A 25,432-nucleotide genomic window follows, 5' to 3' on the forward strand; every position below is an offset into this window, starting at 1 on the left:
CCCAAGGCCAACTCTTCCCCATAATTCATCCCTCACTCCGGAACTTGACCCAATCCTAACAAAATTCCTGATGAAATCGGGAAAGAACCCCAAAAAGGGGGTAGACCGGAGTTTTCGTTCGTGCCAAGACAAACTTATGGACCTCCTTGGCCCTCTTACCAAAATATTGGACATGGCAGAAGAAGCCTCTGCTTCTAATATACCCGTTAATACGGAGGTGTTATTGGGATGGGCACAACGTGCCATTTGTTTCTTCGGAAACGCAAATTCTTCTTTAACCACGGAGCGAAAACGCTCAATTCTATTAAAAATCGACCCCCAACTTACAAATCTTGCCTCAAATGACCCTGAAAAGCCCACTGAAGGCATGCTATTTGGGGAAGATTTTATACACCACATGGGGAAATATGTGGGCCTTTTCTCCTCCATTACCAAGGCCCAAAGTTCTCTTAAAAAAGTTTTTTCCCAACGGGTTTTCAATAGGGCCGGGAAAGGAAGGAGCCGCTTCCCCGGCCGTTCTCACCCATCCAGGACTATGTCCAGAGGCTCCTATCAATTCAACCAATACAACCAACCGTATACAAACACACCATCCATCCCTACCCCCTTCTTCCCCTATCGTGCAAGACCATGGCGTGCTAGAGGACAGCGTGGAGTACCCCGTGCGAAGACATCTTCAGGTAAGCCGTCCTGTTTCTTTCCCAGACATTCCATTAGGCGGAAGAATCATCCATTTTTTAAAAAATTGGACTATGATTACTTCCGACTCATGGATCCTAAATACTGTCTCGGGTTTTCTAATAGAATTTGTGTATCCACCTGTACAAATTGCACTTCCACATCCCATCACGTTTTCAACCTCAGATCAAATTCTGATCGATTCAGAGGTAAAAGATCTTATTGTAAAAAAGGCTATCATGTCTGTTCCGGTACATGCCCCAGGTTTCCTCAGCAATTTATTTCTTGTAAAAAAGAAAGACGGAGGTCACAGACCTGTAATCAATCTGAGACTACTCAACAATTTTGTTGTGTACAGACATTTCAAAATGGAAGGCATTCATCTCTTAAGAGACATGCTGTTAAAAGACGATTGGTTAGTCAAGATAGACCTGAAAGACGCTTACTTAACAGTTCCAATTCACCCTTCCTCTCAAGTCTTTCTTCAATTTCTTTGGAACAATCAGAAGTGGCAATTCACTTGCCTTCCGTTCGGCCTATCCTCGGCCCCATGGTGTTTCACCAAACTTCTGAAACCTATTGTCGCTCTGCTCAGAAGTCGAGGTGTCCGTCTCATCATCTATCTAGACGACATTCTCCTCATGGCGCAATCCAAATCCCTTCTTCTTTCTCACAGGGATTGGACTCTGTCTCTCCTCACCAACCTGGGTTTTCTTATCAACCATACGAAATCCATTCTTCAACCTTCTCAAGAAATAGAATTCCTGGGATTTCTGGTCGACACTCAGTCAACCACGTTGAGTCTTCCTCCCAAGAGATTGAAGACTATAAGGAAAGAAATTCGTCAACTTCTTCAGAAGGACCTGATTTCTTTGAGAGCTATTGCTCGGATAGTAGGTCTTCTTTCAGCTTCAATTCAGGCGGTTTTTCCGGCTCCTCTACATTATCGAGCCCTTCAACGCCTAAAAATTCAGCACCTGAGAGAAGGCCTAGGATATTCAGACGAGATTCGTCTATCCCCGGATGCCAGAGAAGAACTCCTTTGGTGGCTCTCTCACATCCAGATATGGAATGGGAAAACAATATTCAACCCCAATCCAGACATCATTATAGAATCAGATGCGAGTCTGTCAGGATGGGGAGCTCGATGCGACTCCCTCTCTACTGGAGGGAAATGGTCTCCTTCCGAAGCCACTCTACACATCAACTGCTTAGAACTTTTAGCTGGGTCCTTCGCTCTAAAGAGCTTTGCGAAGAATTTATCTCATTGCTGTGTTTTACTTCGCATGGACAATATATCAGCGGTCCAATATATAAATCGGTTAGGTGGTACAACTTCCAAAGCCCTTGCCGACATTGCCAAAGATTTCTGGCATTTTTGTCTCGACAGACACATTACTTTGAAGGCGGAATACCTTCCGGGAATCTCCAATTCCATCGCAGACTGGAACTCCCGATACCTTACGGACTTCAGCGATTGGAAACTTCATCCAGAAGTTTTCAAACATGTCAACCTACTATGGGGCCCTCTCTTCCTCGACATGTTCGCTTCACGTCTGAATTACCAAATACCACAATATTTCAGTTGGAAACCAGATCCAGAGGCTCTGGGGGTAGATGCTTTCCTCCAATTTTGGCCTCCACAAATACTCTATGCCTTTCCTCCTTTCAATCTTATTCCTCGAGTTCTTCTTCAAACTTCGCTACGGAAGTCAACTATGGTCCTCATCACACCTTGGTGGCCCACTCAATCATGGTTCCCTCAACTTCTACGTCTCTTAATAGATTACCCCCGGATTCTTCCGTCCTTTCCAGATCTTCTTCAAGATCCTCTTGGCAATTCCCACCCTCTGATCTTGTCAGATCAACTCATCCTTATTGCTTGGCTAATATCGGGAATTCCGGAACGACCTCTTCATTTTCTTTCACAACTAGGGATCTCCTATCAGACGCTTGGGCTCCAGGTACCAGATCTGCTTACAGATCAGCCTGGAAAGTTTGGGTTCGTTGGTGCTCTCAACGGGATCTGGATCCCTTACAAGCATCTGTATCTGACATCTTAAATTTTCTTTCTGCTTCCTTTGATACGGGAAAGGCGTATAGAACGATTAATCTTTATCGTTCAGCTATTTCTGCCACACATCCTCTCATTGACTTCGTCCCAGCAGGTAAACATCCTCTTGTGTGTAGACTTTTGAAGGGCATACGTTTCCGTCGCCCTCCTTTACCCAAATACAATTCCACCTGGGATGTCAATCTCATACTTGATCTATTTTTATCCTGGGAAGATAATGATTCCCTATCCTTAAAATTTCTCTCCTTCAAACTCACTGTTCTTCTTTGTCTTATATCTATCAAACGCATTTCCGATGTTAGGGCTTTAGATATATCTAGGATGCAATATTCACCCGAAGGTGTAATATTCACTGTTTATCGTCGCACCAAGACTAATCTTCATTCGGTCTTCTATCCTGCATTTCCTCATCAACACAAACTCTGCGTGGTACGTTGTCTACGTTCTTATGAATTAAGGACTCAATCCTTAAGATCTTCTTCATCTTCTCAGCTTCTTATTTCCTTTTGCAGACCCCACAGAACTGTCTCCTCCACTACCTTAGCCCGCTGGGTTAAATTAACTATGGGAATGGCCGACATTGATATATCTACTTTTGGCGCTCATTCTACCAGAGGAGCCGTATCCACTAAGTTATTTCAATCGGGTGCTACTCTCTCGGATATTCTTAAAGCGGCTAATTGGTCGTCTGACTCTACGTTTAAAACTTTCTATTTTAAACCCCAATCTCATGTCTCTATGACGCTTCTGTAATGCATGTTTTATATCTCCATGGTAATGCATTTTGATGTTAACTTATACCATATGTTACGCTTAGCTTTAAACTAGCATAATAGGAGCGTTTTGTCTTTTTATAAAATTGGAGATTTTCCTATCCTTGGTGAAGGAAAATATAGATTTTATTAAAGACAAAACGCGAGTATTATCCCACCCTAAGATCCCATCCCTGTAATTATTATTTTTCTTGCTTATATTTTCAGCCTCCTGATAAAGTTTCACGCCTGGTGGTCTTTACGATGTTCCAGAAGATCTTCCTCTGTTAAGAAGTTAATCCTGAGTTTTCCGGTCTACTATTTCCTCAAGTTGTGAACTGTTTTACCTTCGCTGCAAAGAAGAAGGAAGTGTTCCTGATAACTGCCAATGTTATATCCAGCACTATATTCTGATTGGCTGATATTAGATGCCAGCATGTTTGGCTACATCATTTATTATATTTAAAGTTTTTCTTCTGTAATCACTTTAATATTCTTTTGCTGCTGATCAGTAAATGAAGTTTTAAAAGCATAATACTCGCGTTTTGTCTTTAATAAAATCTATATTTTCCTTCACCAAGGATAGGAAAATCTCCAATTTACTGGCGAGTTGCTCCGCACATTTTCATTGTGCATGTATCTTCTTCTGACGTGCAGCACCACCCACAGGAGTGTATAGATTGCAAGCACCAGCTATGTTTATTGGAGGAATAATATGAACAGGTCATACAGTGACAGTGCCAGACTCTTCTGTCGTTACATAATGTAGAGGTACTTGTGCTTACCTGTTTTAAGCTGATGTGACATGTTTTTCAGCCATATTAATTTGTATTTTCTCATGATTTTCTGACTACATTTCCCGTGAGGCCTCTGCTTTTGCAAAGAGTGGATGGAGTCTCATCACTGCAATTCATGTAATGAGATCTAATTACCTGGCTAGATGCCAACATCCTGAACTGCTGAGACTTATAAGTGGGTTGGGGTCAGTTCACATTATGTACAGTTTTGATGTGTTTCTTTTATTCAACGTATGGTTTTTACAGAAACCTTGCCATGATAAAGTGAGGGTTTTATTAAGATTTGAAGTCATTTGGCTATGTTCACACATTTAGTTTTCACTGTATCTAACGTTTAACTGTGTGTGTGTGATTTCTTTCCCAAAATTGCTGTAAATTACCATGATTTGAGCAACTACGGTAAAAAACCTTTTTGCCACAATTCTGGGAAAATCATGTCAAAACTGCAACATAGGGAGACTACCTTAGCGGAGGTATTTTAGCTACTATATATAAATCCTGATCCCATAGAGAAAGCAGCAGTATACAGAGAGCTGGAAGGGGTCGGGTAGGTGATGTTATCTGACCCAGGACAGACCACTTCTTGAGACAAAGCCATGTAATTTCCTGGTGGTTTGAATGCTGGTACCCAGTTACAGTAATGAAACACATGGTTGCAGTGTGCATGACATTGGATTGCTTTTGAAGATACATTACTATGTGATAAGAAATCCCTGCATGACTGGGTACTGATCACATACATCAACTTTCTTCCAGCCTGGAAGCAGGTGAGGAAGCTTTTGTGCTTTGGTCCATTTATTTATTATTTATTTTTTATAAACTTTATACTGGATTTGTCAGATCCCTTCACCTGGCAAATATTTCATTTCATCCTTCTAATCCAAAATACCTTCTATACGATCCCATCAAGCTGAATGACGTCTGCTTACCTCTTATCAAGTTTTAAATAAAGTTAAACATGTAATATAAAGAAACTGCAATTTACTCTGCAAAAGCTGTAATGGTTTACAATATAACTTTATTCATGTTTAAGGTTCATGTCATAGATATACATACTACTGTAAAAAGATTAGAGATCTGCCCTAACACCAACTCCAGGTCCTGGTGGGGGTGCTGTCAGAGAGGTTAGTCCCCCACTGGGCTCACATGAGAATCTGCCATTTCTGAAAAACAAAAAAAAGTTTTGTGGGGGTTTTCACATACATACGCCATGAAAAATGCCATCCAACATTTTGCAAAGTCAATATACAGGGGAAGAGATGACATTAAAAATGGTCTTACATTTCAGATAGCTCATTTCCCTGACAAGTGTCTCTCTGAATGCCCACATACCTATGCCACAATGTGCGGCTGTACTCTGGGATCTATGGGGGAGATTTATGAAAAAACTGTGCAGAGAAAAAAATTGCCCAGTTGCCCATTGGATCATATTTCAGAGGTCTCTTTAAAAATGAAAGAAGCGTTCTGATTGGTTGCTATGGGAAACCTTTCCTCTGGACAGGTTTTGATAAGTCTCCCTCTGTGGCTAGCGGTATTAAGCAATGTTCATAAGCCACACAAAGTCGTGCAATGGTCATTTAAAGAGTACCTGTAATCAAACCATATTTTCTTAACTACCTCACATTATATTCCCTAACTACTCCTAACACCCCTCCTGTGCTTAAAAAATGTTTCCGAGCATTAAAAAGCTCTGTATCATACCTTTCTCCTTGCTCATATTATGTGAGCTCCCGGCAGGAGAAAGTGGGCGTTCCCCAGCAGACATGACATCACTGAAGCCTTGAAGACTTGCAGCAGGGAACAAAACAGAGCCCTCTATTGATTTTCAATGACATTAAAACATAAAAGGTTGAGAATTTTTACAGCAGGTAAATAGCAAAGTGTCTCTAACCCCTTAACGACCACGGACATATATTTATGTCCGTGGCCGGCTCCCGCAATCTAACGCGCGGTGACTGCGCTTCACATCGGGTCGGTCCCGGCATGTAACTGAAGCTGGGACCCGGAGGTAATTGCGCGCGGTAGAGATTGCGGTGCCACGCGCTACTAACCCCTTTAGACGCGGCGTTCAAAGTTGAACGCTGCGTCTAAAATGAAAGTAAAACCTTCCCAGCTGCTCAGTGGGGCTGATTGGGACCAGCTAGGACACGAGCGGAGGGTCACTCACCTTCCTCCAGCGCTTCCCGCTACCCTATGGGGGGGGCTAACACATTGAAAAAAAAAAAAAAAGTATAAAAAATAAAAGGTGATTTAACTCTCTAATAAGTCCAAATCACCCCCCTTATCCCCATTTAAAAAAAATGTAAATAAAAATAAACATATGGTATCGCCGCGTGCGTAAATGTCCGAAATATAAAAAATAAAAATACCATTAAAACAAACCGCAGGGTCAATGGCGTACGCGCAACAAAATTCCAAAGTCCATAGTAGTGTATTTTGTCACTTTTTATATCATGGAAAAAAAATCGATCAAAGTAAAGTAACAATATAAGAATGCAAAGTAAGTATACAAGGTAAGTATAGATAGCAAGCCGCAGACAGAGGAGCAGCTGGGTATAGCAATGCAGGACAGGACCACCGCTGAGGAAGTGACCTTGGTGTGACGGAACGCGTGGGGTCCAGTGGTCCTGTCCTGCATTGCTATACCCAGCTGCTCCTCTGTCTGCGGTTTGCTATCTATACTTACCTTGTATACCTACCTTGCATTCTTATATTGTTATAGGCAATGTTACTTTTCTTTGGTTAAGTGTATTGCATGTTTTGCACCTTTTAGTAACAGCGTTGTTGTTATTCTTATTAATCACTGCAGGACAGGACTTGGGGTGAGGGGGTTCATGGCCCCTCCCCGTGTTGTGCTTTGTCACTCTGGGTCTTTTTAAATGCTTTGAAATGTCCTTGTTCTCATCATTTTGTACAATAAAGATAATTCATTATTAAATATTCTGGGTGTGCACTAGAATACAGTGATGCTTTTTCTTTGACATTAATATTTTTGGGTTGGCCACAGATCCTCTAAGCAGCAGTACCAGATATTGTTACTGGGGAGATCTGTACATACAATACTATGAGAGGTACACGGATCAGCAATATTTCTCCCCTGAATTTAAAACTCACGACTCTTCCTCAGGATCTGCACTAGTATAGCTCTCACAAACTCCTGATCAGATGTTTAAAGGAGCCCATGGCACTAATACTGGTACAATACATATTTTTCATAGCAGCTTTTCCTTAGCAAAAATACATAAAAAAAAAAAAGAAAACATGACCCCGGTTTTGTTTTACACTGTAAATGACATAATACATTGAAGAAAAAATGTTAAATAACTTAAAGTATTTGCTGATAATATGGGATGTGGGTTGGGTGCCTCTACACAATCTGACATTGTCCAATTAGGGTTAACCGAATAACAGAGCAACAACACAATGTAGAGTTCTAAGAAAAGGTTATATTATAAAAGAATACAAGTCCTCTAACATCTTATCAAAACTTGTGTAAAGGTAAACCAACCAGATCGCTTCTTTTATTTTTTTTAGAGGAATTTTAAAAAATAATATCTGATTGGTTGCTATAGACAAGGTCAACTTTTCGTTTGCACGGGTTTTGATAAATCTCCCCCATATGTGTACCTATCACTTAAAAATACACTTTTGACTTGTCCAGCTTTTAGTGCCAAGACCCCCACTGATCCGGAGATTATGCAACAATCCCTGCTCATTCTCCTTATTGATGGGCATCTCACCACTGACACCCTGACCAGTCAAAACATGTTTAAAGAGTTAGGTTTTGTTTTTTTTACACTTTACCTCAATTCTATAAGACAATACACTGTTACATGTACATATAAAATGCAAAAATATTCCTAACATATCCCTAATTTTTCCAGACAGCCAGAAGCTTTTCTTGGGTCCTGGGCTATACATATAAAATCATCACACCCAGCAACCCCAATGCTAGATCTACCAGGCAGGTGTCCCCTTCCATTTGTAAGTAATGTGGTCAAACAGAAGGGGTTAATTGCCGGGTCTTTCTACTTGGTTATTACTGGACAAGTGCCACAGCTAATGTTGGAGGCAAAAAGGCAGGAAGAGAAGCAAACACTGTATGAGGAGGAGGAAGGCGGTCATTGAAGTCTGTGTGGAAAGTGGCACAGTCTAGAAAACCATGAATAGTCAGTGCTGTGAGGGGAAAGTGGTTAAAGGGGTACTCCACTGGCCAGCATTCAGAACTAAATGTTCCAAACACTGGTTTCACGCTGTGGGGGTCAGCCACACCCCTCATGATGTAACGACCACGCTCCCTCAATGCAAGTCTATAGGAGGGGGCGTGACGTTCCCTCCCATAGACTTGCATTGAGGGGGCATGGCCATGACATCACGAAGGGTGTGGCCGACCCCCGCAGTGCGAAAACAGCGTTCGGAACATTTAGTTCCGAACGCTGGCCAGTGGAGTACCCCTTTAACGAACTAGGGCTGCAAGTCAGATTCTGACATAGGCACAACAGAAATGCAGTTTGGATCATGTTCAGTCTACCGTTTACAAAATGTAAAGGAAATAAGATAACTGGCTAAAATAGTGCAAATCCACTGGAACAGTTGACTGTGAAAATTAAGTCTCACACTATGGCCCTGATTTACTAAGAATGAAGTATATAGTTAATAGTTACACAGTATTTAGGTTTCCCTACATTTTGCACTTCTCCCTATGTTTTTTGTTTTTTTAACACACTCTTATCTGTCTGGTTTTCCTCAGCTCAAATCCACCACGTTTTCTGTGAAAACCTTAGCAAATATATTGGGTTTTTGTGAAACTGTCGGGGACACGCCCCCTTTTCAGTAACTACGCCATTTTTCGGATTTTCTCAGCAAAATGGAGAGTTGGTCAGGGTTTTTTTTTTTTTTTTTTTTATCCCTGCCCAGAGATACGCCTAGTGGAGTTTCCATCTGTAGCGTTGCTGTGTCCATAGACAGCAATGCGTTATATTTCTAACCCCTGGAGGTAATGTGACTAATGTAACGTAGCAGGATTCTGCGGTCACTGCGTCTCAGTGCTCAGGCAAGGCCAGCTGCTGCTATCAGTAGTGGGACCTCATGGTCCCCCAGGACTCTTCTATTCAAGCAAGCCTACGACCTTCACTAATCCTGCTGATGTAGGAATGGTTTTTACCACCTACTGTTTTCTTCCCCTCTCCTTATAGGTTGTAAGCTCTTGTGGGCAGGGCCCTCTCCCCCTCTGTGTCAGTCAGCAAGTTAATTTGTGTAATGCTCAATCTTCCCATGTTAGGGTTATGTATTGTTACCATTATCTTATGTAAAGTGCCCTGAAACCAAGGGCGCATATAATAAATAATGTTGGACATTAGCGATCATGCGGATGTCCATCATTAATCCTTCAGATGCCATGATTAATACTAGGGATCAACCGATAACTTATACCGATATTCCAGTATAAAGTTATTGGCTATTTACCCCCCGGCACCGCAGATCAATGATTTAAAGCGGGCGCTTCAAATCTATGAAGTGCAGCAGCTTTTGCGGGGCCAGAGACTGCCACCACCCGCTTCTCTCTGCCTGCCTGTCCTGGGGTCCTCCCTAGTCCAACCACCACCGCTGCCCCATTGCCTCCCCCATCCCCGGGTTCCGCGCTACTTCTGGCTCCGACAGCGTCCTTGGTTGTGACGTCGCGTTGAGAGAGTCACTCGTCATTGCGACGCGCGGGATGTCGCAGGAGCCAGAAGTAGCGTGGACCCCGAGCCCCGGGAACAGGTAATTATAAAACCAGGGATGGGGGAGGCAATGGCCCAGCGTCTCTGGGCGGTCATTATCAGCATGGTAATTGCCAATACCGATAATGTCCAAAATCGTGAATATCGGCCAAACCGATAATCTGACGATCCCTTAATTAATACTGATCATGACATCAAAAGTATCTGCGGGCCTTGGGGACAGCACAACCGCGGGTATCCAAAGAGTAAAGATGGCGGACGGATGTCTCCTTACCTCCTCCATACCGCTCTTGCAAGATCCTTTAGGACACTCTTCTCGGAAAACAGAGCGTGTCAAACTCTGCATGAAGTGGCGGCTGGCAAGCCCCCTCTGTATATCTCCATAGGAAAGCCAGTCATTGCCCCATAACCTCTGAGAACGTCACCCAGGTAACAAAATATGTAGGGGGGGGGGGGCGCACCATTAAAGTGTTTTTACTACAGCACAATACACTAAATATCCCATGACACACTGCAGGGGTACTGTAAATAAATTGTATGCTTGGATAGCGACAATGACCATATGAATGGACCTTAGTGTAGAAGTGCTGGGTTTTTAACTCTTTTTCTTAGCTCATATTATATCTATTGAATAAAAGTTGTGTTACAAGCTATAGTGGGGGAAAGAAGTGGATTTGTACACACTGTCTCCGACGGAGTTGGTTTAAACAATATAACGCGTTTTATATCCACCCCTCGTTTCAGTTTTTTTAAGGTACCACAGGAGGCAAGCAACCAACGGGGCTAAGCTACCTACATAAAGGGACCTACATACAGAGGATAAACTACCTACAGAAGGGTTTTACTTACAGGGGCAAGCTACATACAGGGGGGCACCAACCTAATGGGAAGAAAAAAAAACAAAACACCTACTGAAGCAACCTACCTACCCCTCACCACCAACCAGCTTACCTACCCACTTTACTGTACCTAAACAGCAAAAGTATTTCTGTTTGGGACCCTATTGGTGGGAAAAGGGAAGGAGGATTCTGAAAAAGTGCAGCACCTAATAGTCATGATGGCCCGGGCGACAGAAAAGAAAAGGGAAAGCATATAGCAGCACTTCATAGCCAACAGATATATAGGTCCAAGTTTCCCAACCAGGGTACCTCCAGCTGTTGCAAAACTACAACTCCCAGTATGCCCGGACAGCCAAAGGCTGTCCGGGCATACTGGGAGTTGTAGTTTTGCAACAGCTGGAAGCACCCTTGGACACATTGATATAGGTATTGTAAATTGGTAGGGGTGCCCAACAAATAATTTTTCCCCCCCCAAGGAGTGCGGCTGTAAATGTTTAGGAAAAACCGCTCTATATACACAGCCAACTTGCTTTTCCTACTGCCTGGGTGCACTATTGACTCATTATCACTCTCCTAAATCCTTCTCTTTTGACGTGTTCACCAACACAGAACTGCAGATACCATAAAGAGGGTATCCGCTCCCCAAGTGGATTCTTTTACATTTGGAAAAGTGAAGTGCAGTTTTCATTGTTTTGATCACTTTTCCATATTACAAACACTCCAGGATCATCTCTGGGGGGTTTGTAATATTGAACACTTGTGTCAGGGGCGAGCCTTACTTATACCTTCTATGTCACTTACAACCATATTAATCACTGTAAGGGTAGCTACAGCCAACAACATAGAAACATAGGGGGGAGATGTATTATCTTATAGACTGACCAACTGACAGTAGTAAGAAACATATGATCATGCTAAACTTTTGACTTTAAAAGCTACCTAAGCTACCTAACTCCAAGCTAAATCATTGTTAAGTCACCACGAACGGCCCCATACAAGTAAAAGTGTACATGTCTGTTACCTTGGTCCAGGATTAGGAACTTTTCCAGCCTTCAAGTCATCAATGATACTTTCGATATCCTTTGGCAACAGATCCTCCTGAAAGATTATTAGGTACTCGCATTAATATATTCCACAAACATGTCAACATTCAACTATATTGCACAGATCCTACAAGTTTAAGTACTCCGGTGGAAAACTTTTTTTAAATTTTTTTTTAAAATGAACTGGTACCAGAAAGTTAAACAGATTTGTAAATTACTTGTAACCCCTTAAGGACCGGGGGTTTTTCCGTTTTTGCATTTTCGTTTTTTCCTCCTTACCTTTAAAAAAATCATAACTCTTTCAATTCAATTTTGCACCTAGAAATCCATATGATGGCTTATTTTTTGCCCCACCAATTCTACTTTGTAATGACATCAGTCATTTTACCCAAAAATCTATGGCGAAACGGAAAAAAAATTCATTGTGAGACAAAGTTGAAAAAAAAAAAAAATTAAAAACGCCATTTTGTAAATTTTGGGGGCTTCCGTTTCTACACAGTACATTTTTCGGAAAAAATGACACCTTATCATTATTCTGTAGCTCCATATGATTAAAATGATACCTTACTTATATAGGTTGGATATTGTCATACTTCTGGAAAAAATCATAACTACATGCAGGAAAATTTGTACGTTTAAAATTGTCATCTGACCCCTATAAACTTTATTTTTCCGCGTATGGCGCGGTATGAGGGATCATTTTTTGCGCCATGATCTGAAGTTTATAGCGGTACCCTTTTTGCATTGATCGGACTTATTGATCGCTTTTTATTCATTTTTTCATTATATAAAATGTGACCAAAAAATGCACTATTTTGGACTTTGGAATTTTTTTAGCGCGTACGCCATTGACCGTGCGGTTTAATTAACAATATATTTTTATAATTCGGACATTTCCACACGCGGCGATACCACATGTTTATTTACACCGTTTTTTTTTGTTTTTTAAATGGGGGTGATTCAAACATTTATTAGGGAAGGGGTTAAATGATCTTTATTCACTTTTTTTTGCAGTGTTATAGGTCCCATAGGGACCTATAACACTGCACACACTGATCTATTACATTGATCACTGGTTTCTCATAAGAAACCAGTGATCGATGATTCTGCCGCTTGACTGCTCATGCCTGGATCTCAGGCACTGAGCAGTCATTCGGTGATCGGACAGCATGGAGGCAGGTAGGGGCCCTCCGGCTGTCTTGTAAGCTGTTCTGAACAGCTCCCTGAGCTAACCGGCATGGTTTCACTTTCACTTCAAAGTTGAACGTCACGTCTAAAGGGTTAATAGCGCACAGCGATCAATGTTGCGCGCTATTAGCCACGGGTCCTGGCCGTTGTTAGAGGCCGGGCACGACCCGCTGTGGCCCCGCATTATAGAACGGGAGCGGACTCAGGACATACAGATACGCCCTGGGTCCTTAACAGGTTTAAAGTATTAATCCTTCCAATACTTATTAGCAGCTGTATGCTACAGAGGAAATTATTTTCTTTTTGAATTTCTTTTTTGTCTTGTCCACAGAGCTCTCTGCTGACACCTCTGTCCGTGTCAGCAACTGTCCAGAGCAGCATAAGTTTTCTATGAGAATTTTCTCCTGCTCTGGACAGTTCCTGATATGGGCATCAGAGAGCAGTGTGGACAAGACAAAAAAAAAAAAATTCAAAAAAAAACATTTTCTCTATAGCATACAGCTGCTAATAAGTACTGGAAGGACAAAAGGACAAATATTTTTTAATAGAAGTAATTTACAAATCTGTAACTTTCTGGCACCAGTTGATTTAAAAAAGTTTAAATGTTTTCCACTGGAGTACCCCTTTCAAGCATGGTGCATCAAGGTTGTATATTATAAAATCAACCTATTATTCCAAACCTTTATAAAAGTTTATCCTAGAAGAGGTTCAGATCATGACATAAAGAAGTGGGTTGAGAATGAAGTGGTTTTTTTTTTTGTTTGTTTTCTAAATGTTACCATAAGGTCAACTACAGCCAACCTGACTCCATACTCAGAGGGCATTTGGAAATAAAAGCAGTGAGCCTATTGGTAGCTGTAGATAACCAGATGTCATGTTACCACCTAGTAGGGAAAGTCCACTTGCTATTGTAAAGGAGACCTAAGGGTGAAGACTTCACACTAAATCGGTCTATAGGCAGCTACTGCAGTGGTGACCTCTGTTGGCTAAAATGAAGTACTACACATCATTAAATGGGTAGTCCATAATTTTTTACTCTTCAGCCTTTCAGACCATGATGAAAAGTTATAATACAGTGTAGTTTCCTTCTATTACCTCTGTACACCTCTCACTTTTTCATACACTGAACCCACCCCCAATAGTGCAAGTCTTTTTATTTTACTGTTAGGGGGCGTTCACACGGCCATCTGTCCCCGTTTTTTTTTTTATCCCTGTTTCGGTTCCGTTCTTGCAGGCTGCAAACTGGGATATTTTTTTTTTACAAATCAGTTTAGATCTGTTTGTACCCATCTGCACTAATTTCAGTTTTTTTTGACGGCAGAAAATCAGCCCATATTTATCAATCTGCCCGAATCCCTAAATTGTCTGGGTTTTTTTTTTCCCCATAACAAACAATAAGAGCTCAACTTTCACTTTACAAGAGCTTGTTAAGATATGAAAGTTGAGCTGTGATTGGTTGTTATGGTGGAGAAAAAAACCTGTCAATTAGGGTTTCAGGCAGATTGATAAATCTCCATTGTCTCTAGTTGCATAAAATGCTGGGAAATGTCAGAGACAAGAGAAGAATAAAAGACTTCACTACAGCACTTCCGGGTGAGAGTTCCATGCATGAAAATGGGACAAAGCGAAGAACAGAACTAATAGAAGCATATTACACAGATATAATTTATCCTTATATTGCAAATTATGACAAAAAGTCCTACAATGGACGAAATTGACAAGAATAATTCTAGATGGTCCACTTTATCTTTTGCTATAGAATTTCCTCTATAATGTGAAGGCATTGGGATATGCTTGAAGCAGATCCTAACAGTGATATTGCTGTAGAAAAAAAATAAACTAAAAAACTCGTGACACGCCGCAGAAGTACTACCTTAGGGGACATCCACTCTTTTCCAAAATTAGATGATCCCAAAAGCACTTGGTTAGAGAGGAGCTTCCCGAAGCGTAGTTTTGCTCGTGGTCACTGGCATCTTTGCTCTCACAATTTAAAAAGCTGCACGGTTACACTAGGCAGCTATACTCACCTTGTCAATCATTTCATTACTTGGTATACACTCCGATATGCCCTTGTGGGTTCTTTTACGTGGGCAAGATGATCAGCAGCCTTTTCACTCGTGTTCGAGAACATTTTTATTCAGTCCGTACTGGACATTGAGCTGCTCGTCACATTCCCCATATCAGAGAACACCACAATGGAGACTGTAATGTTCTATTGTTAACCCGCCTCGTAATGGCAGAGATCAACATTCTAACCTTCTCCAATGTGAAGCACGCTGGATTATTAAATTAGAAGCCTTAGGACCTGTCTGTCTTAATGATAGTAATGATTAAAGTTCCTTTTTATAATTCTTTGCTACATGCAAATACAAAACAATCCAGAAAATCTAAAAACGGCAATCAATCAATCGCACCTGTGAGGACATTATAATTATTCTACCCTCCACGCTCGCTTGTTGAGTGTTGGCAGACGAAGTGTGCTTGATACATGAAACGGATACCGTCCCATGCAGGCGCCCCTGTTTACCTGACCTATGTACCTGCGGAGTTCACTTGAATAAAGAAGTCTGATCCCGAATGGTGAGTGCGGCACTTCATTTTTATAGTGATGAGCGGCAGGGGTCATAATCCAATTTGTGATATTTTGCGAATATATGGACGAATATTCGTCCTGTTTGTGCATTTTGCTTATTCGTTCACTTTTTTCCCCCCATGCAAAATTCGTAATATAGTTAGCTGAAAGATATAATTGTACATGCGCACTATACGAATTTTATGTGGGCAACTTTGCTATTGGTTGCTAGGGGTGTTGATAACCTCTGACAACTGTATATGCATCATTCTCATTGGTCCACAAGCTAAGAGAAAAGAGGGATCAGTGTCCTCTTGAAGAGCCGATATTTGCATATACCAAATATTCGCGCTCCACACCGACTCACACAGTAAATAATATTTACTTTTTTATTTATTTATTTATTTTTTACACAGTACACATCATTGTGATGTGTACAGAAAAAAACAAAAAATAAATATTCGTCATAACGAATATATAGCACTATATTCTAAATATTCGTGAAATTGCGCAGTGACGATATTCGCGATAAAAATTTGCAGTTCAAATATTCGCACTCAACACTATTCATTTTCTTACCTCTGAATTGTGACATATGTTCTAAAGAAGCACCAACATCTCATTTTGTGCTCCTTACTGGATTGTAATGCAAGACAAAAAAAGGTATTCATATCTAAGAAGGTTTGATTACACAAAATGCCACTAATATCTCCTCTCCTATTAATTGTCACAATGCCAACTCTCATCAGTCTACTGGAAACGCAACAGGGAAATGGAGCAGACATACCGCTTACTATTTCCCTATATACATCCTAATCCATTTTTTTCTCCCGAGATTTTGTGTAAAGCAAACGTACACCATTGAGCAAAGTTTCCTTTTTATGTTGTAAGCACCACACTTCAAGGACAAGGGACTGAAAGCAAAAAGTCCCTATATCCTAGAGCAGGGTTTCCCAACCAGGGTGCCCCCAGCTGTTGCAAAACTACAACTCCCAGCATGCCCGGACAGCCTTTGGCTGTCCGGGCATACTGGGAGTTGTAGTTTTGCAACAGCTGAAGGCACCCTGGTTGGGAAACACTGTCCTAGAGGATACTGTCAGTAAACATTATTGTACCTGCGGACATTGATAGCCATTTACAGCATATGGAATGCTAACAGGAGGGAAGGAGGCAAAGACACTAAGGGGGGAATTTATCATTGTAGGTGTAAGTGATTTTTTCTACACCTTTTTTTTTGGGTGCTGGTAATGGGTAGGAGCACCAAATTTATTAAATGGTCACAGAACAGTTGATACATTTTGTACAGTTAAACATTTTCTGAAATTTCTCTCTTCACATACACCAAAAAGCTAAGCTAAGTCTGGGCTGGTGTAGTTTTAGAGACTTTTCAGTGGCTTTGCGCCTTTTTTTTGCGCCTTTTCACAAAAAGGCGCAGTTGATAAAACCTTTCCATATCATGTGTATTGCCAAAATCAGTGGATTGCAACTCAAAATCAGCAGAAATGTGTAAAATAAAAAAAAAATAAAAAACCACCATGCTTGCGCCTTTTCTAGACACAAAAAACAGTCTAAAAGACAATGATAAAGGTCGGCCTAAATGCAGCAGTGTGTGGTTTCTGTCTATCACATGCAATTCATACCTTTGCTTAAATTCAGCATTCTCCCCCACACCGGATTTATGGTCGCTGTATTTACTTGCAGAATGGTTATGTAGAAGGAACAATCTTTTATCTGGTGTGTATGTGTAACCCCCCTCTGTGTAAACACCATCTGCACATCTAAAACCCTTAAAGTCTCACTGTATTGCAGCCAGATTAGCAGGTGGATTATCCAGCTAGCTACACGGCAACAATCTCAATATAGATATATGTTAAGCAAACATTTTTATAGATAAGACTGGACAGAATAATAGGAGAACATCATACAAAGGCTTGTATTATGAAAACCATGCTCTTCGAACGGGTAACATCTAGCCAGCATTTTTCAAGCTTTGTAGGTTCACACCACGTTTTTGCAATACAGTTCTGGTATCAGGTTTTTGACAAACGGATTCCGCAAAACTGGACTAAACTATTAAAACGTGTGTACAAATTTTAACCCGTATACAGTTTGAAAAACTATGTCTGGTTGCATCCGTTTAAGAAAAAAAAATAAATAAACATACGTTTTTAACTTTTCCCTCCATTATGAATAAAGTTTCACTTGTTTGATCGCTATAGATTTTTTAGGGCCGATACGATAACCTATTCCCTAATTTCCCATATATTAAAAGGATATAACTATTAATTCACACACTAGATTACAAAGTCACCCTGACTTTTTAATCTAGTGTGTGAATTAATAAAGTTATATCCTTTTAATATATGGGAAATTAGGGAATTAGTGGATCACTGCGGTGATCTTTTGGTGAATAATTGGATTAACCCTCCATATATTGGTCTGTTATGGATCGATACGATAACCTGTCACCTTTCAGGCCGATAGCCGATAACTTATACCGATATATGGGGGGGGGGGGGGGGGGGGGAGGCGATGGGGCAGCGGTATGTGGGCAGAGGATGGGGGGGGGAAGGCAATGGCGCTGCGGTCATAGTCTCTGGCCGGGGGGGGCGGGCATTATCGGCAAGTTAATTGCCGATACCGATAATGACCAAAATCGTGATTATCAGCCGTTAATATCGGCCAAACCGATAATCGGTCGATCCCTAGTGCAAACCGGATGGAACCATACGCATGTATGGTCCTCTATGGTTCCCATTGACTCCGGTGTTAAAAAATAAATAACTTACGGTTTCAATACAGTTTTGGGTACGGGGGAAAAAAAAACTGACAAAACGGTACAGGATGCAAAACGGACATAAGCTGATGCATCTTTTGGCATACGGTTTTCAATGGAGAGTCAATGCATACGATTTTCAATACGGTTCAGTACGGTTTTCAAATTGAAACGTATCCGGGAACTGTATTGCAAAAACGTGGTATGAACCCAGCCTAACAGTTTGTGTCTGAGGTCAAAGCTGCTCAGATCATTCATATACAGTTTTATTTCAGTTCATATTCGTGTGTGTATAGAATACAACACCCTAAATATTTAGTCATTTTCCATATTTTCCAAAACACATCTATTTACAATTGTAGTTACTTTGTTGATGTATTATGTTACTGATTATTTATAAACCTGATTCTTTTTATCTAGATCCTTTTTTTTTTTTTCATTCTCAACAACTCTGTTTATGACAAAGTAAAGAAAACTTCTCTCCCCATTTTTAGTAGCACAGATGTCGTGTCCTTCATACCAGTGTTATGAACAAACTGTTCTTGTGGCATTATTAGCCCAGAACTCCACATGGATTTGTTGGCCTTTACACAAAAAAACAATTCACCATTCTAAATATTATTACAATCAGTATATGGTTACATATAGAGTCTCTATTATTTACATGCCTAATATGTCCTCAATCTGTGGTATTATATGATGCTCAGAGTTTTTATCTTTTACAATTAGTGTTTTTACATTATGAGTATTGTATGTTTCTCTGCATAATTCTAATTAATCTTAATTGTTGCACATATAAACTTTGTATGCACCAGCACTTTTTATTGACATCTGTATTTATTTATGGTCCAGGTAGGACTTGGTCTATACATACTTTGTCTACTGGGACATATGTAATCATTTGCAAGCCTTATTTTATTATTAAGGTGATTACAAATCACTTGGTCCAGCTATGTACTTAGATACATTAGTTTATCTTATATCTGAGATCGTACACCTATTTTAGCACATGTACATGCTCCGGGGGTGACATTCGTATACATCGGTTCATACTATTTCCTTCAATTTGCACTCAGCACTTTATTTTACCGTATATACTCGAGTATAAGCCGAGTTTTTCAGCACGATTTTTCGTGCTGAAAACACCCCCCTCGGCTTATACTCGAGTGAACTCCCCCACCCGCAGTGGTCTTCAACATGCGGACCTCCAGAGGTTTCAAAACTACAACTCCCAGCAAGCCAGGGCAGCCATCGGCTGTCCGGGCTTGCTGGGAGTTGTAGTTTTGAAACCTCCGGAGGTCCGCAGGTTGAAGACCACTGCGGCCTTCAACATCATCCAGCCCCCTCTCACCCCCTTTAGTTCTGAGTACTCACCTCCGCTCGGCGCTGGTCCGGTCCTGCAGGGCTGTCCGGTAAGGAGGTGGTCCGGTGAGGAGGTGGTCCGGGCTGCTATCTTCACCGGGGAGGCCTCTTCTAAGCGCTTCGGGCCCGGCCTCAGAATAGTCACGTTGCCTTGACAACGACGCAGATGCGTCGTTGTCTAGGCAACGGCTCTATTCCGGGCCGGAAGCGCGGAGAAGAGGCGCCCCCGGTGAAGATAGCAGCCCGGACCACCTCCTCACCGGACCACCTCCTTACCGGACAGCCCTGCAGGACCGGACCAGCGCCGAGCGGAGGTGAGTACTCAGAACTAAAGGGGGTGAGAGGGGGCTGGATGATGTTGAAGGCCGCAGTGGTCTTCAACCTGCGGACCTTCGGAGGTTTCAAAACTACAACTCCCAGCAAGCCCGGACAGCCGATGGCTGCCCGGGCTTGCTGGGAGTTGTAGTTTTGAAACCTCTGGAGGTCCGCATGTTGAAGGCCGCAGTGGTCTTCAACCTGCGGACCTCCGGAGGTTTCAAAACTACAACTCCCAGCAAGCCCGGACAGCCGATGGCTGCCCGGGCTTGCTGGGAGTTGTAGTTTTGAAACCTCTGGAGGTCCGCAGGTTGAAGACCACTGAGGGCGAATGATGAGAAGAGGATGATGAAGGGGGGGGGGGGGTGTGGGGATGATGAAGGGGGGTGGGGATGATGAAGGGGGGGGGGGGGGTGTGGGATGATTACAAGGGGATGATGAAGGGGGGATGTGTGGGATGATAAGGGGATGTGTGGGATGATGACAAGGGGATGATGAAGGGGGGATGTGTGGGATGATAAGGGGATGTGTGGGATGATGACAAGGGGATGATGAAGGGGGGATGTGTGGGATGATGACAAGGGGATGTGTGGGATGATGACAAGGGGATGATGAAGGGGGGATGTGTGGGATAAGGGGATGTGTGGGATGATGACAAGGGGATGATGAAGGGGGGATGTGTGGGATAAGGGGATGTGTGGGATGATGACAAGGGGATGATGAAGGGGGGATGTGTGGGATGATGACAAGGGGATGATGAAGGGGGGATGTGTGGGATGATAAGGGGATGTGTGGGATGATGACAAGGGGATGATGAAGGGGGGATGTGTGGGATGATGACAAGGGGATGATGAGGATGTTAATGACGGGTCTGGATGATGACAGGGGGGGGATGAGGTATTTCCCACCCTAGGCTTATACTCGAGTCAATAACTTTTCCTGGGATTTTGGGTTGAAATTAGGGGTCTCGGCTTATACTCGGGTCGGCTTATACTCGAGTATATACGGTACATCATTCACTACGTTGTCACAATCCTAGTTCATTCACATGTGGGCGGTTGGTGCTCATTTTCCACAATCCAGCCTTACATATTTGTTTGCATTTGGTGCTTGTTTGTGTTTAGAGACAAAGTAGCACCAAAAATAAAGCAGTAGCTATTCTAGTGACTGGTGGGGTTTTCGGCATCAGTGAGGATGGAGTAATTCTTATACATCTCAAGGTAGAGTCTTGTATACGGGTGCATTTTAAAGAAATATACTCACATAATAATTGTCATTAATTTGCACCATTGGTGCATTTACACAGGCACCAAGACACTCAACTTCTGTCAGTGTGAACATCTTATCAGGTGTGGTCTCTCCAACATGTATTCCTAGGAACAGAAAGCTTGGTTAGCCTGTCTGACAGGAGCTGCAATTATAATGCAAAATAAATAAATAAAAATACTAAAAACAAAACAGCAGCTTAGAATGCGATTCTCATGTTTTCTCCTGATGAATGAGTCACAAAATATCTACAATTATTTTCCTTACTCATATGACAACCATGTTCCTCTGGCCACACAGGATTTTTTCCATCCCAGATATTTATGGAATATCAAAAGGATACACTATGAATGTCTGGTAGATGGGGATTCTTAGAGTCCTTCCTCTATTTCAAGAATAGGGTCCCCTGGCCCCATCAAGTCTTGTTAGGTAGCCCTTGCCACTGTTTCTGGGGAAGACTGAGCAGAGAGGTGGCTGGGATTACAGAAACCGAAGAGTTACCTGTGTTCCACTGTTTCTGTAACTACCTGGGAAATATGGAAACATAGTGGGACAGATTTATCAATCTGTCGGAAACAAAATCTAATTTGCCTATAGCAACCAATCGCAGCTTTTGTTTACAAGACCAATGTGAGATGTTGCTATTGAAAATATTAGACAGTTTTTGTCTCACACAGTAGACTGGGCCAGTAGGCCTGTCTGTTGTCATACAGTCATGGCCGCACCCCTGAAATTTTTCTACAAAATGAAGTATTTCTCACAGAAAAGGATTGCAGTAACACATGTTTATTCCCTCTGTGTGTATTGGAACTAAACCAAAAAAAATAAATAAAAAAAATAAAAAAAGGAAATTGGACAATGTCACACCAAACTCCAAAAATGGGCTGGCCAAAATTATTGACACCTTTAACTTAAAGGACATCTATAGTGCAAAATAACTTATCCCCTATCCGAAGGAGGTAGGGGGTCCGAGCGCTGGTGCCCCCCCCACGATCTTCGGTACGGGGCCGCGGCAATATACATGGAGGGGGAGTGTCTGCCGCGGCTTTTTGCTGGGGACGAACCCTCACTTCCGGCAGACTGCCTCGGCCCCGTCCAGGAGATCCCGGGGGGCCCCAGCGCTTGGAACCCCCCCCCCCCCTCCCCCCTGTGATCTATAACTTATCCCCTATCCTTTGGATGGGGATAAGTTATTCTGCGCTGGAGTACTCCTTTAATATTTGGTTGCACACCCTTTGGAAAAAATAACTGCAATCAGTCGCTTCCTATAACCATCAATAAGCTTCTTACACCTCTCAGCCAGAATGTTGGACCACTCTTCCTTTGCAAACTGCTCCAGGTCTCTCTTATTTGAAGGCGCCTTTTCCCAACAGCAATTTTAAGATCTCTCCACAGGTGTTCAATGGGATTTAGATCTAGACTCATTGCTGGTCACTTCAGAACTCTCCAGCGTTTTGTTGCCATCCATTTCTGGGTACTTTTTGACATATGTTTGGGGTCATTGCCCTGCTGGAAGACCCAAGATCTCGGATGCAAACCCAGCTTTCTGACACTGGGCTGTACAGAGAGACCAAAAATCCATTGGTAATCCTCAGACTTCATGATGCCTTGCACACATTCAAGGCACCCAGTGCCAGAGGCAGCAAAACAACCCCAAAACATAATTGAACCTCCACCATATTTCACTGTAGGTACTGTGTTCTTTTCTTTGTAGGCCTCATTCCATTTTTTGGAAAACAATAGAATGATGTGCTTTGGCAAAATGTAGTCTTGCTTTTTTATGTCTGTGTCAGCAGTGGGGTCCTCCTTGGTCTCCTGCCATATCGTTTCATTTCATTTAAATGTCGACTGATATTTCACGCTGACACTGATGCTCCCGGAGCCTGCAGGACAGTTTGAATATCTTTGGAACTTGTTTGGGGCTGCTTATCCACCATCCGGATTATCCTGCTTTGACACCTTTCATTAAGTTTTCTCTTCTGTCCACACACAGGGAGATTAGCTACAGTGCCATGGGTTGCAAACTTCTTGATAATGATGCGCTCTGTGGACAAAGGCAAATCTAGATCCCTGGAGATGGACTTGTAACCTTGAGATTGTAGATATTTTTCTAGAATTTTGGTTCTCAAGTCCTCAGACAGTTCACTTCTCTTTCTGTAGTCCATGCTTAGTGTGACACAGACAGACACACAATGCAAAGACTAAGTGAACTTCTCTCCTTTATATCTGCTGATGTGTGATTTTTTATATTGCCCACACCTGTTACTTGCCCCAGGTGAGTTAAAAGGAGCATCACATCCTTGATGTGAACAACCTTAACCTTGATCCTTGATGAAACAACCTTATTTATCCACAATTTTGAAAGGCTGTCAATAATTTTGTCCAGACCATTTTTTGGAGTTTGGTGTGACATTATGTCCAATTTGATTTTTCTCCTCCTTTTTCGGTTTAGTTCCAATACACATTAAGGGAATAAACATGTGTATAGCAAAACATGTGTTACTGCAATCCTTTTCTGTGAGAAATACTTCATTTTCTATAGAAAAATTTCAGGGGTGCCAACATTTATGGCCATGACTGTAATCCTTGCACCCTTTGTTCAGCGCACACCAGGTACAACGTACTGGAGGTAGTTGCACCTGTAGAAGACATTTGGATGGGAAAACCCCTCTAAAGATGTTAAACTAAGTTTCAACTGTATTAATAATTCTGTAATATTTGCATATTGAAATCAACTAGACTGGCCCATTTAGACTTTGAACTACTAGATATACAATGGCAAACTGTTTGTAAATGTATACGCTTTGGACCTACTAATGCTGATTAAAACAAAATAGAAGACTGAGCCTATTCAATTGTTAAAGAGAACAGATCATGTATTTAATTTTTTCTCAATTACCCATAAGGCGAAAACTGTCTGACTGCTGGAGCACCAGCATTGGGACTCCAATCACTAAAAGTCCTATTTCATTTGATCAAATGACCACAGTAGAGTTTAAATGAAGCAGCAGAAATATGTGCACCTTGCTTCTCCATTCAAGGTACAGAAAGAACAGAGTATAATTCCGGTAAGCAGCGCAGTGTAGACACATATGCCGCAGGTTTGTATAGTTATTAAATGCGGATCGCAACAGATCTCCAGAGAATGACAAGCAGCAAGCAAGCAGCAACAGCCTGACCTTACCAGGGTGAGCGGTGACCATTGTTACTGGCCCTCCCCAGCCTAAATAATGCCAGCCTGTTACCGAATAGGCCCAGGAGCACCATTTTTGATGCTTTGGGCCTGTTGGTACCGTCTCTTCCTGGAACCCCTGTGGCAGTGGGTAATAATTGGTGGTAGCCGATTTGGGGGCTAATGCTAAGCCCCGGCCTAGTAATAGATTCTGTCTACAAGACGCCTTCCACTACTAAGCCTGAAAATTCAATTATAAAAAAAACACAACACATTGAAAAAAATAAATAAAAAAACCTCCCCACAGCCCTCGTTAACGTTTTTGACATAAAAAAAAAAAAAAAAAAACGCTGTTTATCGTCGCAATCCACAAAATCTGACATAGTCCTCTGCATTCACGTATCTAAATTTCGAAGGAAAAAATAATAATTTTGGTACATTTTTTTTTTTTCCCACACACCAGCAAAAATGCAAGAAAAAAAAAAACTGGAAGAAAAACTGACAAAATGCAGGAAAAAGCTGGGACAGTTTTTCTGGCTTTTTTTTTTTTGATTGACAAAAAACCTCAAAGCAATAGAACAAAATCCCTGTGTCCACTTTTCCTGTGAGGTAGAGAAGGCGTGTACGGTAGAGCGAGGGGGGGGGGGGGCAGCGTTTCTATATTTGCACAAGATTTATCAAAGGAGTGCACAGCCTTAGTAAATTCTGAGCAAGAGTGTACAATAGACAAGAAGTGTAAAGGGGTAGAACTGTGTCTACAATAGACACATAATGATGACCCCCCCCCCCCCTAGTGTTTTTGGACACTTTAAATGATGAGAGGATTCTGCTGGTCCATTGACCCCTTCCCATTCTACAAAGTAAAGCTGACATGT

The 25,432-nt window shown here is 41.9% G+C and overlaps 1 protein-coding gene across 1 annotated transcript in view; it reads right to left on the reverse strand.

Annotated features, from left to right (window-relative positions):
• Positions 1-5,299: 5,299 nt before the first annotated feature.
• Positions 5,300-25,432, reverse strand: part of NDUFV2 (NADH:ubiquinone oxidoreductase core subunit V2) — a 38,393-nt gene continuing 18,260 nt past the window's right edge. The window contains exons 6-8 of the mRNA XM_056521583.1: positions 21,383-21,492; positions 11,885-11,961; positions 5,300-5,464 (exon numbers count right to left, since the gene is read on the reverse strand). Coding sequence (XP_056377558.1) covers positions 5,371-5,464; positions 11,885-11,961; positions 21,383-21,492 — 281 coding nt within the window. The 3' untranslated portion in view covers positions 5,300-5,370. The remainder of the gene's footprint in view (positions 5,465-11,884; positions 11,962-21,382; positions 21,493-25,432) is intronic.

This window comes from Hyla sarda, chromosome 5, assembly GCF_029499605.1.
Source record: "Hyla sarda isolate aHylSar1 chromosome 5, aHylSar1.hap1, whole genome shotgun sequence".
Lineage (NCBI taxonomy): Eukaryota > Metazoa > Chordata > Amphibia > Anura > Hylidae > Hyla > Hyla sarda.